At 48.4% G+C, this 13,749-nt stretch overlaps 2 protein-coding genes across 3 annotated transcripts in view; both read left to right on the plus strand.

Moving 5' to 3' along the window:
• LOC121008516 (TBC1 domain family member 10B-like) overlaps positions 1-13,749 on the plus strand; it is a 959,042-nt gene that overhangs the window by 58,693 nt on the left and 886,600 nt on the right. The gene's annotated exons all lie outside the window — the stretch shown is intronic.
• LOC121008517 (integrin alpha-L-like) overlaps positions 12,985-13,749 on the plus strand; it is a 163,085-nt gene continuing 162,320 nt past the window's right edge. For both annotated transcript variants that reach the window (XM_040441123.1, XM_040441124.1), the window contains exons 1-2: positions 12,985-13,140; positions 13,214-13,331. In XM_040441123.1, the coding sequence (XP_040297057.1) occupies positions 13,098-13,140; positions 13,214-13,331 (161 nt within the window). In that variant the 5' untranslated portion in view covers positions 12,985-13,097. The remainder of the gene's footprint in view (positions 13,141-13,213; positions 13,332-13,749) is intronic.

The raw sequence follows: 13,749 nt of genomic DNA on the forward strand, positions 1-13,749 counted from the left end.
CATCCTCGGAATCATGGCAAACGGTGGAAACGCGTAATGTAGGCCTGAGGACCAGTCCTGTAGAAACGCATCCACCGCTTCTGCCTCCGGGTCCGGCCGCCAGCTGAAGAACCTGGACAGGTGAGTATTGAGCCGGGAAGCAAAAAGGTCTATGGAGCAAGGACCCCAGATGTCCGAGATTGTGGAGAACATTTCCGGATTCAGCCTCCAGTCGCTGCCGTCCGTGAAGCATCGGGAACTCCGATCCGCTTTGTAGTTGTGAAGACCCGGCAGGTACTCCGCCTGAATCATGATGTCCCTGGACAGACAGTAGGACCAGAACTCCTTCGCCAGTCGGGCTAAGGTGGCCGATTGAGTGCCGCCTAGGTGATTGACGTATCGGACCGCCGACACATTGTCCATGCGTAGACGGATGCATGCATGAGCTATGCCCTTGGTGAAACTCCTGATGGCAAACGAACCCGCTAGAAGTTCCAGAGCGTTGATGTGCAGATGGGTCTCTGACTCCGACCATCGACCCCCAGTGGAGATACCCTCGCAGTGGGCACCCCATCCTTGGAGACTCGCGTCCGACTCTACCGTGAATTCCGGTTGGAATCCGAAGATTGCTCTGCCGTTCCAGGCTTCCAAATTGCTCAACCACCAACGAAGTTCCTCCTGAGCTTCTCGATCCAGAATCACAGTGTCTGCAAACGAGGCCCCGGCACGGAGGTGGGCGATCTTCAGGCGCTGTAAAGCCCGATAATGGAGCGGAGCGGGAAAGACTGCCTGGATAGAGGAGGCAAGTAACCCAATGATGCGAGCCAGGTGGCGTAGGGATATAGAGGGAGTTGAGAGAGCATGTCTCAACTCCTTGCGTATCGTCCTCAATTTCTCTGCAGGGAGGCTGAGAGATTCTGCGACAGAGTCCACCGTGAAGCCCAGAAACTCCATACGTCGAGTCGGTGTGAGGCAGGATTTCTCGAGATTGAGTAGAAAACCCAGACCCGTCAGAAGATCCGAGGTCCACTGGAGATGTTGCAGCAGAGACGACTGACATTGGTGCATAATGAGGATGTCGTCCAGGTATATGACAAGACGAACCCCACGGCTCCGAAGCCAGGCCATGACTGGGCGCAGTAACTTGGTGAAGCACCAAGGCGCTGAGGAAAGACCGAACGGTAGGCAAGTGAAGCGCCACACTTCGCCCTTCCACAGGAAGCGCAGAAGATCCCTGGAGGAGGAGGCAATCGGGACCGTCAGATAGGCATCCTTGAGGTCCAGCTTCACCATCCAGTCCCCCGGAATCAGCAAGTCCCGAAGGAGGTGAATCCCCTCCATCTTGAAGTGGCGGTAGCGCACCACAGAGTTCAGTGCCCGAAGATTTATGACCGGACGAAATTGTCCCCCTTTTTTCTGAACTAGAAAAATGTGGCTGAGAACGCCCCTTTGGGTAGGAGGGGCCCTTTCTATTGCATCCTTGTGCAAGAGGGAAAAAAGTTCTACGTCCACTAGCTCCCTGTCCGGTAGTGCCAGGGGAGGGGGAGAAGGGACGAGATCTGGCGAACTCGTAAGTTCTATGTGGAACCCCTGCACAGTGTTCAGCACCCATGGATCTGATGTGATGCTGGACCAAACGTGGGAACATAGACGGAGTCTGCCCCCTACACAAGGAGTGAAAGAAGTCCCCACTGGGGAAAGACTTACCGAAAGATTTTCTGTAGTTCGGATTTCCTCTAACCGACCTGGAACGCCATTGGCCGCCTCTGGCCGGGAAGAACGAGGGAGGATTCCTTTGGTCCTGGAAAGGAGGCCTCTGGTTGAAGGAGCCTCTGCCCGAGCTGCGGGCTTGATAACTGGAGCGGCCGGACAGACGGCCCCTACTACTGCCGGCCCTAGTGGAGACCCGTCCCTGAAACACCCTTTTCATGGAGGACTGGGCCTTGTCCAATGCGGTAAATGCTCCAACGTACCTGCTGAGGTCCTTAATGAAGGAATCCCCGAACAGCTGACCCTGGGCATCCTTCCCTGTCTCAGTGAGTGCCAGGTTGGCCAATTTTGGGTCAATCTTAAAAAGAATGGCTTTACGCCTTTCAATGGACAGGGAGGAATTGGTGCTGCCCGCAATGCAAATGGCTCTTTGTATCCAGCCAGTAAGCTCCTCCGGATCAATCGGAGGGCCGTCCACTCTGGCCGATTCGGCCATTTCAAAGATTTTGGCGAGGGGCCAAAAATGTCGAGGAGCTTGTCCTGACAACTCTTTATAGCGGAATCCAGCCCTTTACGGGGATTCCAGCCGGTTTTTGCCAAAAACTGCGTCATCTTTTGATCCACAGATGGCGTCTCACAGACCTTGTTGGGGATCAATGGTCTAGGGCATTCTGCACGGAGCTTGCTGCGCACCTCTTTGCTGAGAGGACGACGCACCCAATGCTCCAGGTAGTCGCTCACATGAGCTACCGGCATCCACTCCGCCGACCTAGGGTGGTGGAGGGCATCGGGGTCAAATAGTGGGTTGCCAGAAAGATCCACCAGGGTAGAAGCCGTGTTAGGGGTAGCGGCGGATGCGCCCATGGACCCAGATGTGGAAGGCCTAGGGCCTGAGGTGCCTGGAAATTCAGGTTCCATCTCCATCTCCCCATCAGAGTGGTCACTTGCCTCCGCATAAGCCTCCATGTCGGATTCATTATCCGAATCAATATCATTAGTTTGTGCTCTAGCACATTTCCACGTTCGCGCCCTTTCTGCCTGGCGCGGTAAGGCTCTTTTGCGCGATCTAAGCGCGCTATCATGGGTGGCTTGGATCACACCAATCAAGTTCTCCTGGGCAGGAGGTTCAATGGTAGGCTGCGGGCTAGTGAGTGCAGGCAACTGAGTCGAGGGACCAGGGGCATGGGCAGACAAGGCCTGGGAGATGGTTTGGGAAATCATTGAGGACATGGATCCCATTGCCTCAATGATAGCACTAGACACTGAGCGTTGAAGCTCCAGGGCCTGTGCACTCATATTTGGTGAGCTGGGGTCCCCAGTGGTTGGAGGGGGACTAGGCCCAGAGGGAGAGCGGTCAGAAGACATATTTAGGAATTTTAAATAACTATTTAAGTGGCAGAAAACCTAATAGGGGATGCCTTATATATGAGGGGTAACTATGACTGAGGAGGTAGATACCTAAAGAGGGGTTAGTCACCCCAAGCGCCGCAGAGCAGGAGCCGATCCAGAGCCAGCGGCAGATGTGCACGGCAGAGAGATGTGTACGGCAGAGAGCTCCGAAATCCCGCGAGAGGACGGGCGGGAGCTCCCCAAAATGGCCGCCGAGATCTCGCGAGATCTCGGGGCCGCGGGAAACAAAGCGGAAGCTGCCGCCGACACCAAGACCGCCGGGAACCAGCGGGGTGGAATCGGAGCAGAGAATGAAGGTAGGGGAAAAGAGGGGAGGTGCAGAGCGCACCCCAAGAGAAGCGGAGCGACAAAATTAAATAACAACGTGGTGGTTGAAACAAGGATGGGATGGGGAAAAAAGGGGGGGGATACCCCCTGATGAAAAACGCAATAGGCGCAGGGGAAAAACAGTTGGTAAGAAAGCAACTAGTCACATATGAGGGGAAATAAAAAACAAAACCTGTCAAAGGGCAGAAACTATGTATAATAGATAAGCCCTAATAACACAGGGTAATGAAATACAGGCATGATTACATGCAAAAACACTTCATAAAATACAGATAACTTAGCTTTGGTGGAGCAGCAAAGAAAGAGGAAGATATGAAGAGGACACTGCTTATTATAGGATCTGTTAGGGGAGGGTCCATTGTTGTTTTGTTTATGTTAATTTCTCCTTTGCTGCTATTGGTGGAAGTAAAGAAGGAGTAAGCAATACGAAGCCTCCGTGTCTTGATGTAAAACTCAGGATCAGTACAGGATGAGTAATGTATGTACACAGTGACTGCACCAGCAGAATAGTGAGTGCAGCTCTGGAGTATAATACAGGATGTAACTCAGGATCAGTACAGGATAAGTAATGTATGTACACAGTGACTGCACCAGCAGAATAGTGAGTGCAGCTCTGGAGTATAATACAGGATGTAACTCAGGATTAGTACAGGATAAGTAATGTATGTACACAGTGACTGCACCAGCAGAATAGTGAGTGCAGCTCTGGAGTATAATACAGGATGTAACTCAGGATCAGTACAGGATAAGTAATGTATGTACACAGTGACTGCACCAGCAGAATAGTGAGTACAGCTCTGGGGTATAATACAGGATGTAACTCAGGATCAGTACAGGATAAGTAATGTATGTACACAGTGACTGCACCAGCAGAATAGTGAGTGCAGCTCTGGAGTATAATGCAGGATGTAACTCAGGATCAGTACAGGATAAGTAATGTATGTACACAGTGACTGCACCAGCAGAATAGTGAGTGCAGCTCTGGAGTATAATGCAGGATGTAACTCAGGATCAGTACAGGATAAGTAATGTATGTACACAGTGACTGCACCAGCAGAATAGTGAGTGCAGCTCTGGAGTATAATACAGGATGTTACTCAGGATCAGTACAGGATAAGTAATGTATGTACACAGTGACTGCACCAGCAGAATAGTGAGTGCAGCTCTGGAGTATAATACAGGATGTAACTCAGGATCAGTACAGGATAAGTAATGTATGTACACAGTGACTGCACCAGCAGAATAGTGAGTGCAGCTCTGGAGTATAATACAGGATGTAACTCAGGATTAGTACAGGATAAGTAATGTATGTACACAGTGACTGCACCAGCAGAATAGTGAGTGCAGCTCTGGAGTATAATACAGGATGTAACTCAGGATCAGTACAGGATAAGTAATGTATGTACACAGTGACTGCACCAGCAGAATAGTGAGTACAGCTCTGGGGTATAATACAGGATGTAACTCAGGATCAGTACAGGATAAGTAATGTATGTACACAGTGACTGCACCAGCAGAATAGTGAGTGCAGCTCTGGAGTATAATGCAGGATGTAACTCAGGATCAGTACAGGATAAGTAATGTATGTACACAGTGACTGCACCAGCAGAATAGTGAGTGCAGCTCTGGAGTATAATGCAGGATGTAACTCAGGATCAGTACAGGATAAGTAATGTATGTACACAGTGACTGCACCAGCAGAATAGTGAGTGCAGCTCTGGAGTATAATACAGGATGTTACTCAGGATCAGTACAGGATAAGTAATGTATGTACACAGTGACTGCACCAGCAGAATAGTGAGTGCAGCTCTGGAGTATAATACAGGATGTAACTCAGGATCAGTACAGGATAAGTAATGTATGTACACAGTGACTGCACCAGCAGAATAGTGAGTACAGCTCTGGAGTATAATACAGGATGTAACTCAGGATCAGTACAGGATAAGTAATGTATGTACACAGTGACTGCACCAGCAGAATAGTGAGTGCAGCTCTGGAGTATAATACAGGATGTAACTCAGGATCAGTACAGGATAAGTAATGTATGCACACAGTGACTGCACCAGCAGAATAGTGAGTGCAGCTCTGGAGTATAATGCAGGATGTAACTCAGGATCAGTACAGGATAAGTAATGTATGTACACAGTGACTGCACCAGCAGAATAGTGAGTGCAGCTCTGGAGTATAATGCAGGATGTAACTCAGGATCAGTACAGGATAAGTAATGTATGTACACAGTGACTGCACCAGCAGAATAGTGAGTGCAGCTCTGGAGTGTAATACAGGATGTAACTCAGGATCAGTACAGGATAAGTAATGTATGTACACAGTGACTGCACCAGCAGAATAGTGAGTGCAGCTCTGGAGTATAATACAGGATGTAACTCCGGATCAGTACAGGATAAGTAATGTATGTACACAGTGACTGCACCAGCAGAATAGTGAGTGCAGCTCTGGAGTATAATACAGGATGTAACTCAGGATCAGTACAGGATAAGTAATGTATGTACACAGTGACTGCACCAGCAGAATAGTGAGTGCAGCTCTGGAGTATAATACTGGATGTAACTCAGGATCAGTACAGGATAAGTAATGTATGTACACAGTGACTGCACCAGCAGAATAGTGAGTGCAGCTCTGAAGTATAATACAGGATGTAACTCAAGATCAGTACAGGATAAGTAATGTATGTACACAGTGACTGCACCAGCAGAATAGTGAGTGCAGCTCTGGAGTATAATACAGGATGTAACTCAGGATCAGTACAGGATAAGTAATGTATGTGCACAGTGACTGCACCAGCAGAATAGTGAGTGCAGCTCTGGAGTATAATACAGGATGTAACTGAGGATAAGTACAGGAGAAGTAATGTATGTGTCCAGTGACTGCACCAGCAGAATAGTGAGTGCAGCTCTGGAGTATAATACAGGATGTAACTGAGGATAAGTACAGGAGAAGTAATGTATGTACACAGTGACTGCACCAGCAGAATAGTGAGTGCAGCTCTGGAGTATAATACAGGATGTAACTGAGGATAAGTACAGGAGAAGTAATGTATGTACACAGTGACTGCACCAGCAGAATAGTGAGTGCAGCTCTGGAGTATAATACAGGATGTAACTCAGGATCAGTACAGGATAAGTAATGTATGTACACAGTGACTGCACCAGCAGAATAGTGAGTGCAGCTCTGGAGTATAATACAGGATGTAACTCTGGATCAGTACAGGATAAGTAATGTATGCACACAGTGACTGCACCAGCAGAATAGTGAGTGCAGCTCCGGAGTATTGTAACGGAACGCCTAGCACCCCGACCGGGTACCTCCGTCGATAGATGCTCCTTGTGCTTCCAGAGGACTCCAAGCACTCCACTCGACACCGTCAGCACTGCAGACCCCACGAACCGCCGCAGCTTGGTTGGGGTCTCACCGTCCTCCACCCACGCTGGACCCAAGACTGGGCTTCAGCTTCCAGTGGGTGAACCTCTCCTAAATCCAGGGACAGGAACCAGGAGCAAGCTCTTACAAGAGCTTATACTCAGGGGAGTATTGTGATATAGCAATCCCCAAGAGTGTAGTTATTCCATCCCCCAAACATGAGCCAAGACTTCATGAAGGTATAAAACAGGAACTCCCTTTATTTTAACACACAAGCATTTTATACACATCTCCCAACAATGTTACCACCCACAGGGTTTTGTAAAAACAGCCAATCACATGTACCTACAGTATTCAACCTTCCCAGCAATTGTACACAAAATCCCCTGCCCTCTATCTGTAACGCAATAAACAAAATACAATGAGCATTTGTCTGAGACGCAATTAACTAACACACGCATTGTCTGAGACGCAATTAACTAACACAATGAACATTGTCTGAGACGCAATTAACTAACACAATGAACATTGTCTGAGACGCAATCCACAAAATACCATTACCAAACATAATGGACTAACTTGACCCCTGGTCTAATTCGTGGGGGTGAGAGTTTAAGTTAGTCCAAGTCCTTTGTGAACAAATGAGGCCTGGCTGATGAGATGGCCCATAATCCTGGGGCAAGAGGCGGGCACGCAGCCCCCTCCAAAACCCAGTGGCGAGGTTGTTTTCTTCACACATCTCCCCCTCCCAGGGAAGACTAACCAGATACCTGACCTCACGGTCAGTACCTGAGTTAGTCTGGCAGTCCACCCACAACCCAACACTGGATCTGTTGAATTTTGGGGCCTGGATCTGTTCTGTATGTCCCCAGCTGTTGAGTGGGCATCTGCGACTCCTTGCTTCCTTGTGGTTCTCTACCTTGGAGCTGTAGGTACTTGGTGGGCAGAGGCCGACTGCGCTCTGCCCAGATGCCAGCTCTTCCGCTGGGGTAGCCTGTGGGAAGTCCGGCTCTGGAGAAGAGGATAGGGGAGGGCAGAGGCCAGCGGCGCTCTTCCCTGATGCCAGTGCTTCAGCTGGGGTGCATGGTGCCAACTCCTGCTGGGTAGTAACTGAATGGTTAGGGCAGAGGCCAGCGGCGCTCTGCTCTGATGCCAGCTCTTCTGCTGGAGAGGGGTCAGTGGGGTTTAAAGCCTTACCCACTACCCTCAGTATTGGTCGAGGAGAGAGCTGTGGAGGGGGGCTATCACTTACCCCCTCCTCTGGATACCCCATCTGCCGCTGGGGAGAGAGACCAGCTGTCTCCACTACCAGCGATTCTGGTTGTTGCAGAGATAAGGGACCGACCATCTCCTCCCCCTGTACTCCCAGTGGCAGTTGGGGATCTGGGCCGCCTGCCCAGCCACCCTGTTGGGACGGTGGAGTGACTACGGTCCCATCTCCACCTGCCGACTGGGGTTCCTCCCAGTACCAGTCTATGAAGTCCCCTACCTCCACAGTTGGTGAGGAAGTAGGGGATACCTCAGCTGTGACTTGCCAGGGGTAGGGCTGCAGGTCTGGGCCTGGTATCCAACTGTCTTGTATCTTGCGCTGGGCGTGAATGGAGCAAAACAACTGTTGATAATCCTGCTCCAGCTCCCACTCCCTTTGGACCAGAAAGGTCAGATCTGCCCTCACCCCACTAGTTGTAGGCCAATTGTGCAAGTCCCACCTGTAGTCAGTAATGTCCCAAAATCTAGATTCTTCTGTGCTCCCAAAGTCAATGTCTTCAAAAAACTCCCACAATAACCCAGGGCAATTATATTCCTCACCTTCGGGCTTGGCGTACTCCTCCATCCATGGAGACTGTCGTACTGTATCCCACCATAGTGCTTGGTAAGCGTCATCCAGCCAGGTTTCCTGCCATACCAGTGTCTCAAGCTCTGACACCCACTCCGTCAATGGTTGCTCTCCCAGTAGAGGTAGTCGCAGCGCCAATCGCATTCGCAATCTCTGCTCCTCACTGGGAAGACTCTCACCCCTCCGACGCTGCACGTCCTCCAGGGCCTGGTGCCATACGCCTTTCCGCTCGGCATCCCTGTAATCCGGGTGATCTTCCTCATGGAATGCTGTGCAGGAACCAACGGCATCCATATTGCTGTATCCAGGGGCGCTGTATGGATACTAGCGTTGCCCTCAATATACTCCACGAACGGTGTCTCCGAGCTGCTTCTCCTCACACTAGGATGCCATCCCACTGCTGCCACCAATGTAACGGAACGCCTAGCACCCCGACCGGGTACCTCCGTCGATAGATGCTCCTTGTGCTTCCAGAGGACTCCAAGCACTCCACTCGACACTGTCAGCACTGCAGACCCTACGAACCGCCGCAGCTTGGTTGGGGTCTCACCGTCCTCCACCCACGCTGGACCCAAGACTGGGCTTCAGCTTCCAGTGGGTGAACCTCTCCTAAATCCAGGGACAGGAACCAGGAGCAAGCTCTTACAAGAGCTTATACTCAGGGGAGTATTGTGATATAGCAATCCCCAAGAGTGTAGTTATTCCATCCCCCAAACATGAGCCAAGACTTCATGAAGGTATAAAACAGGAACTCCCTTTATTTTAACACACAAGCATTTTATACACATCTCCCAACAATGTTACCACCCACAGGGTTTTGTAAAAACAGCCAATCACATGTACCTACAGTATTCAACCTTCCCAGCAATTGTACACAAAATCCCCTGCCCTCTATCTGTAACGCAATAAACAAAATACAATGAGCATTTGTCTGAGACGCAATTAACTAACACAATGAACATTGTCTGAGACGCAAATAACTAACACAATGAACATTGTCTGAGACGCAATCCACAAAATACCATTACCAAACGTAATGGACTAACTTGACCCCTGGTCTAATTCGTGGGGGTGAGAGTTCAAGTAAGTCCAAGTCCTTTGTAAACAAATGAGGCCTGGCTGATGAGAGGGCCCATAATCCTGGGGCAAGAGGCTAGCAGCCAGGCCCCTCCAAAACCCAGTGGCGAGGTTGGTTTCGTCACAAGTATAATACAGGATGTAACTCAGGATCAGTACGAGATAAGTAATGTATGTACACAGTGACTGCACCAGCAGAATAGTGAGTGCAGCTCTGGAGTATAATACAGGATGTAACTCAGGATCAGTACAGGATAAGTAATGTATGTACATAGTGACTGCACCAGCAGAATAGTGAGTGCAGCTCTGGAGTATAATACAGGATGTAACTCAGGATCAGTACAGGATAAGTAATGTATGTACAAAGTGACTGCACCAGCAGAATAGTGAGTTCAGCTCTGGATCAGTACAGGATGTAACTCAGGATCAGTACAGGATAAGTAATGTATGTACACAGTGACTGCACCAGCAGAATAGTGAGTGCAGCTCTGGAGTATAATACAGGATGTAACTCAGGATCAGTACAGGATAAGTAATGTATGTACACAGTGACTGCACCAGCAGAATAGTGAGTGCAGCTCTGTAGTATAATACAGGATGTAACTCAGGATCAGTACAGGATAAGTAATGTATGTACACAGTGACTGCACCAGCAGAATAGTGAGTGCAGCTCTGGAGTATAATACAGGATGTAACTCAGGATCAGTACAGTATAAGTAATGTATGTACAAAGTACTGCACCAGCAGAATAGTGAGTTCAGCTCTGGATCAGTACAGGATGTAACTCAGGATCAGTACAGGATAAGTAATGTATGTACACAGTGACTGCACCAGCAGAATAGTGAGTGCAGCTCTGGAGTATAATGCAGGATGTAACTCAGGATCAGTACAGGATAAGTAATGTATATACACAGTGACTGCACCGGCAGAATAGTGAGTGCAGCTCTGGATCAGTACAGGATGTAACTCAGGATGTAACTCAGGATAAGTAATGTATGTACACAGTGACTGCACCAGCAGAATAGTGAGTGCAGCTCTGGAGTATAATACAGGATGTAACTCAGGATCAGTACAGGATAAGTAATGTATGTACACATTGACTGCACCAGCAGCATAGTGAGTGCAGCTCTGGAGTATAATACAGGATGTAACTCAGGATCAGTTCAGGATAAGTAATGTATGTACACAGTGACTGCACCAGCAGAATAGTGAGTGCAGCTCTGGAGTATAATACAGGATGTAACTCAGGATCAGTACAGGATAAGTAATGTATGTACACAGTGACTGCACCAGCAGAATAGTGAGTGCAGCTCTGGAGTATAATACAGGATGTAACTCAGGATCATTACAGGATAAGCAATGTATGTACACAGTAACTGCACCAGCAGAATAGTGAGTGCAGCTCTGGAGTATAATACAGGATGTAACTCAGGATCAGTACGAGATAAGTAATGTATGTACACAGTGACTGCACCAGCAGAATAGTGAGTGCAGCTCTGGAGTATAATACAGGATGTAACTCAGGATCAGTACAGGATAAGTAATGTATGTACAAAGTGACTGCACCAGCAGAATAGTGAGTTCAGCTCTGGATCAGTACAGGATGTAACTCAGGATCAGTACAGGATAAGTAATGTATGTACACAGTGACTGCACCAGCAGAATAGTGAGTGCAGCTCTGGAGTATAATACAGGATGTAACTCAGGATCAGTACAGGATAAGTAATGTATGTACACAGTGACTGCACCAGCAGAATAGTGAGTGCAGCTCTGGAGTATAATACAGGATGTAACTCAGGATCAGTACAGGATAAGTAATGTATGTACACAGTGACTGCACCAGCAGAATAGTGAGTGCAGCTCTGGAGTATAATACAGGGTGTAACTCAGGATCAGTACAGGATAAGTAATGTATGTACACAGTGACTGCACCAGCAGAATAGTGAGTGCAGCTCTGGAGTATGATACAGGATGTAACTCAGGATCAGTACAGGATAAGTAATGTATGTACACAGTGACTGCACCAGCAGAATAGTGAGTGCAGCTCTGGAGTATAATACAGGATGTAACTCAGGATTAGTACAGGATAAGTAATGTATGTACACAGTGACTGCACCTGCAGAATAGTGAGTGCAGCTCTGGAGTATAATACAGGATGTTACTCAGGATCAGTACAGGATAAGTAATGTGTGTACACAGTGACTGCACCAGCAGAATAGTGAGTGCAGCTCTGGAGTATAATACAGGATGTAACTCAGGATCAGTACAGGATAAGTAATGTATGTACACAGTGACTGCACCAGCAGAATAGTGAGTGCAGCTCTGGAGTATAATACAGGATGTAACTCAGGATCAGTACAGGATAAGTAATGTGTGTACACAGTGACAGCACCAGCAGAATAGTGAGTGCAGCTCTGGAGTATAATACAGGATGTAACTCAGGATCAGTACAGGATAAGTAATGTATGTACACAGTGACTGCACCAGCAGAATAGTGAGTGCAGCTCTGCAGTATAATACAGGATGTAACTCAGGATCAGTACAGGATAAGTAATGTATGTACACAGTGACTGCACCAGCAGAATAGTGAGTGCAGCTCTGCAGTATAACACAGGATGTAACTCAGGATCAGTTCAGGATAAGAGTGCAGCTCTGACGTTCACTACAGGATGCAATGCATGTTATGATGTGTAAAGCAGGAGCTTGGCTCCACAGTTAGGCAAGTTCAGTTGTTAAGGGACATAATCAGTACAGCAGGTTCAGTGTGTTGGGCCTGGGCCACCATGAAAGCTTGTGGTGGCCTGGGTTGGATGTTGGTGGACCCCATAGTTTAGTGTCACCTCCCTGGCTTCTCTGCCTGTCAGAGGAGTTCAGATGAGATGATATACTTGGTGGGAGGTGAGGTCACTAGGTTTGGAGCTGAAGCTGCCATCACTACAGATTAAACATGAGTCTTGATGGTTGATGATTTGGCGCACAGTTGGGGCTCACTGCTCATCTGGCTGCCTCTATAACCCTCTATTACTGTAGTGTAGATGGTTCAGATACTAATTACGTAGCAGAAGTAGTAATTGCAGGGGATCATCACTGGGTTCAGGGGGGCAGACATTCCTGCTTCACTGATGATCAGCAGCCATACTTGTTTCTTGCCCATCAGTTATGGCACACAGGTAGCAGGGAGATGTCTGTGAAGAAATTGCATGTTGTATCTCACCCTCAGAAGCTTCCTTCCTTTACCAGCCCCCTCAAAACCACAAGGTGACTTCATTTCTCCTCCCATCTTGGTCTATTAACACAAAGCTGGTTTCCCATGATTTGGTCTGTTCCTCTCGCAGGACTACATTGCATTTGTGCTGTCTCTCTGGCCCGGTGAGGACTCATGGCCTGCTGGTGGCTACTCTTGCTATTGTCTCTTCTTGAAGGTACGTTCCTGCCCTTTCATCTTCCTTATGGTGGTATCAGGAGCTTCACCGTCACATTGATCTCTTTTTCCAGAAGCGAACATCTCTTTCACTTTCAATGTGGAGGTCTCGGAATATAGACGGTTCTCATCAGAGGTCAGCAGTCTCTTTGGGTACAAAGTGGTGCAGTTTAATTCCACCAGTGGACAGAGGTGAGGACTCTTGCACATTGCATTCTCTGTCACTTGTAGGGTGGTGACATATTGTACATGTACACTCGGAGCACCATTGCTCTTGGTAGATTTCCTATGTGGGAAGGATGACTCCTCAGATAGAAGAGTGCCCAAAGCAGCAACCCCTTAGTATTCATGCAGAAGTGTGAATGTATGGAGATCCTGCTGGAGCCAGGGTCGGACTGGGAATTTAAAATGGCCTTGGAAAAAAAAAAAAAAGTGGCCCTGTGTTATGGGGGCCCAACTATACAGAAGGCAGCAATATCATAGGGCAAAATGCCATCCCATTAGAATTATTTACCACAGAGCAGCACAATATACTGCCCCAGAGGTTGTCCATCTGTGGTGGCCATCAACAGCTGCCATTTTCTGTCCTCCAGTTGTCTGGAGCCGGGAG

Source organism: Bufo bufo, chromosome 7 (assembly GCF_905171765.1).
Source record: "Bufo bufo chromosome 7, aBufBuf1.1, whole genome shotgun sequence".
NCBI lineage: Eukaryota > Metazoa > Chordata > Amphibia > Anura > Bufonidae > Bufo > Bufo bufo.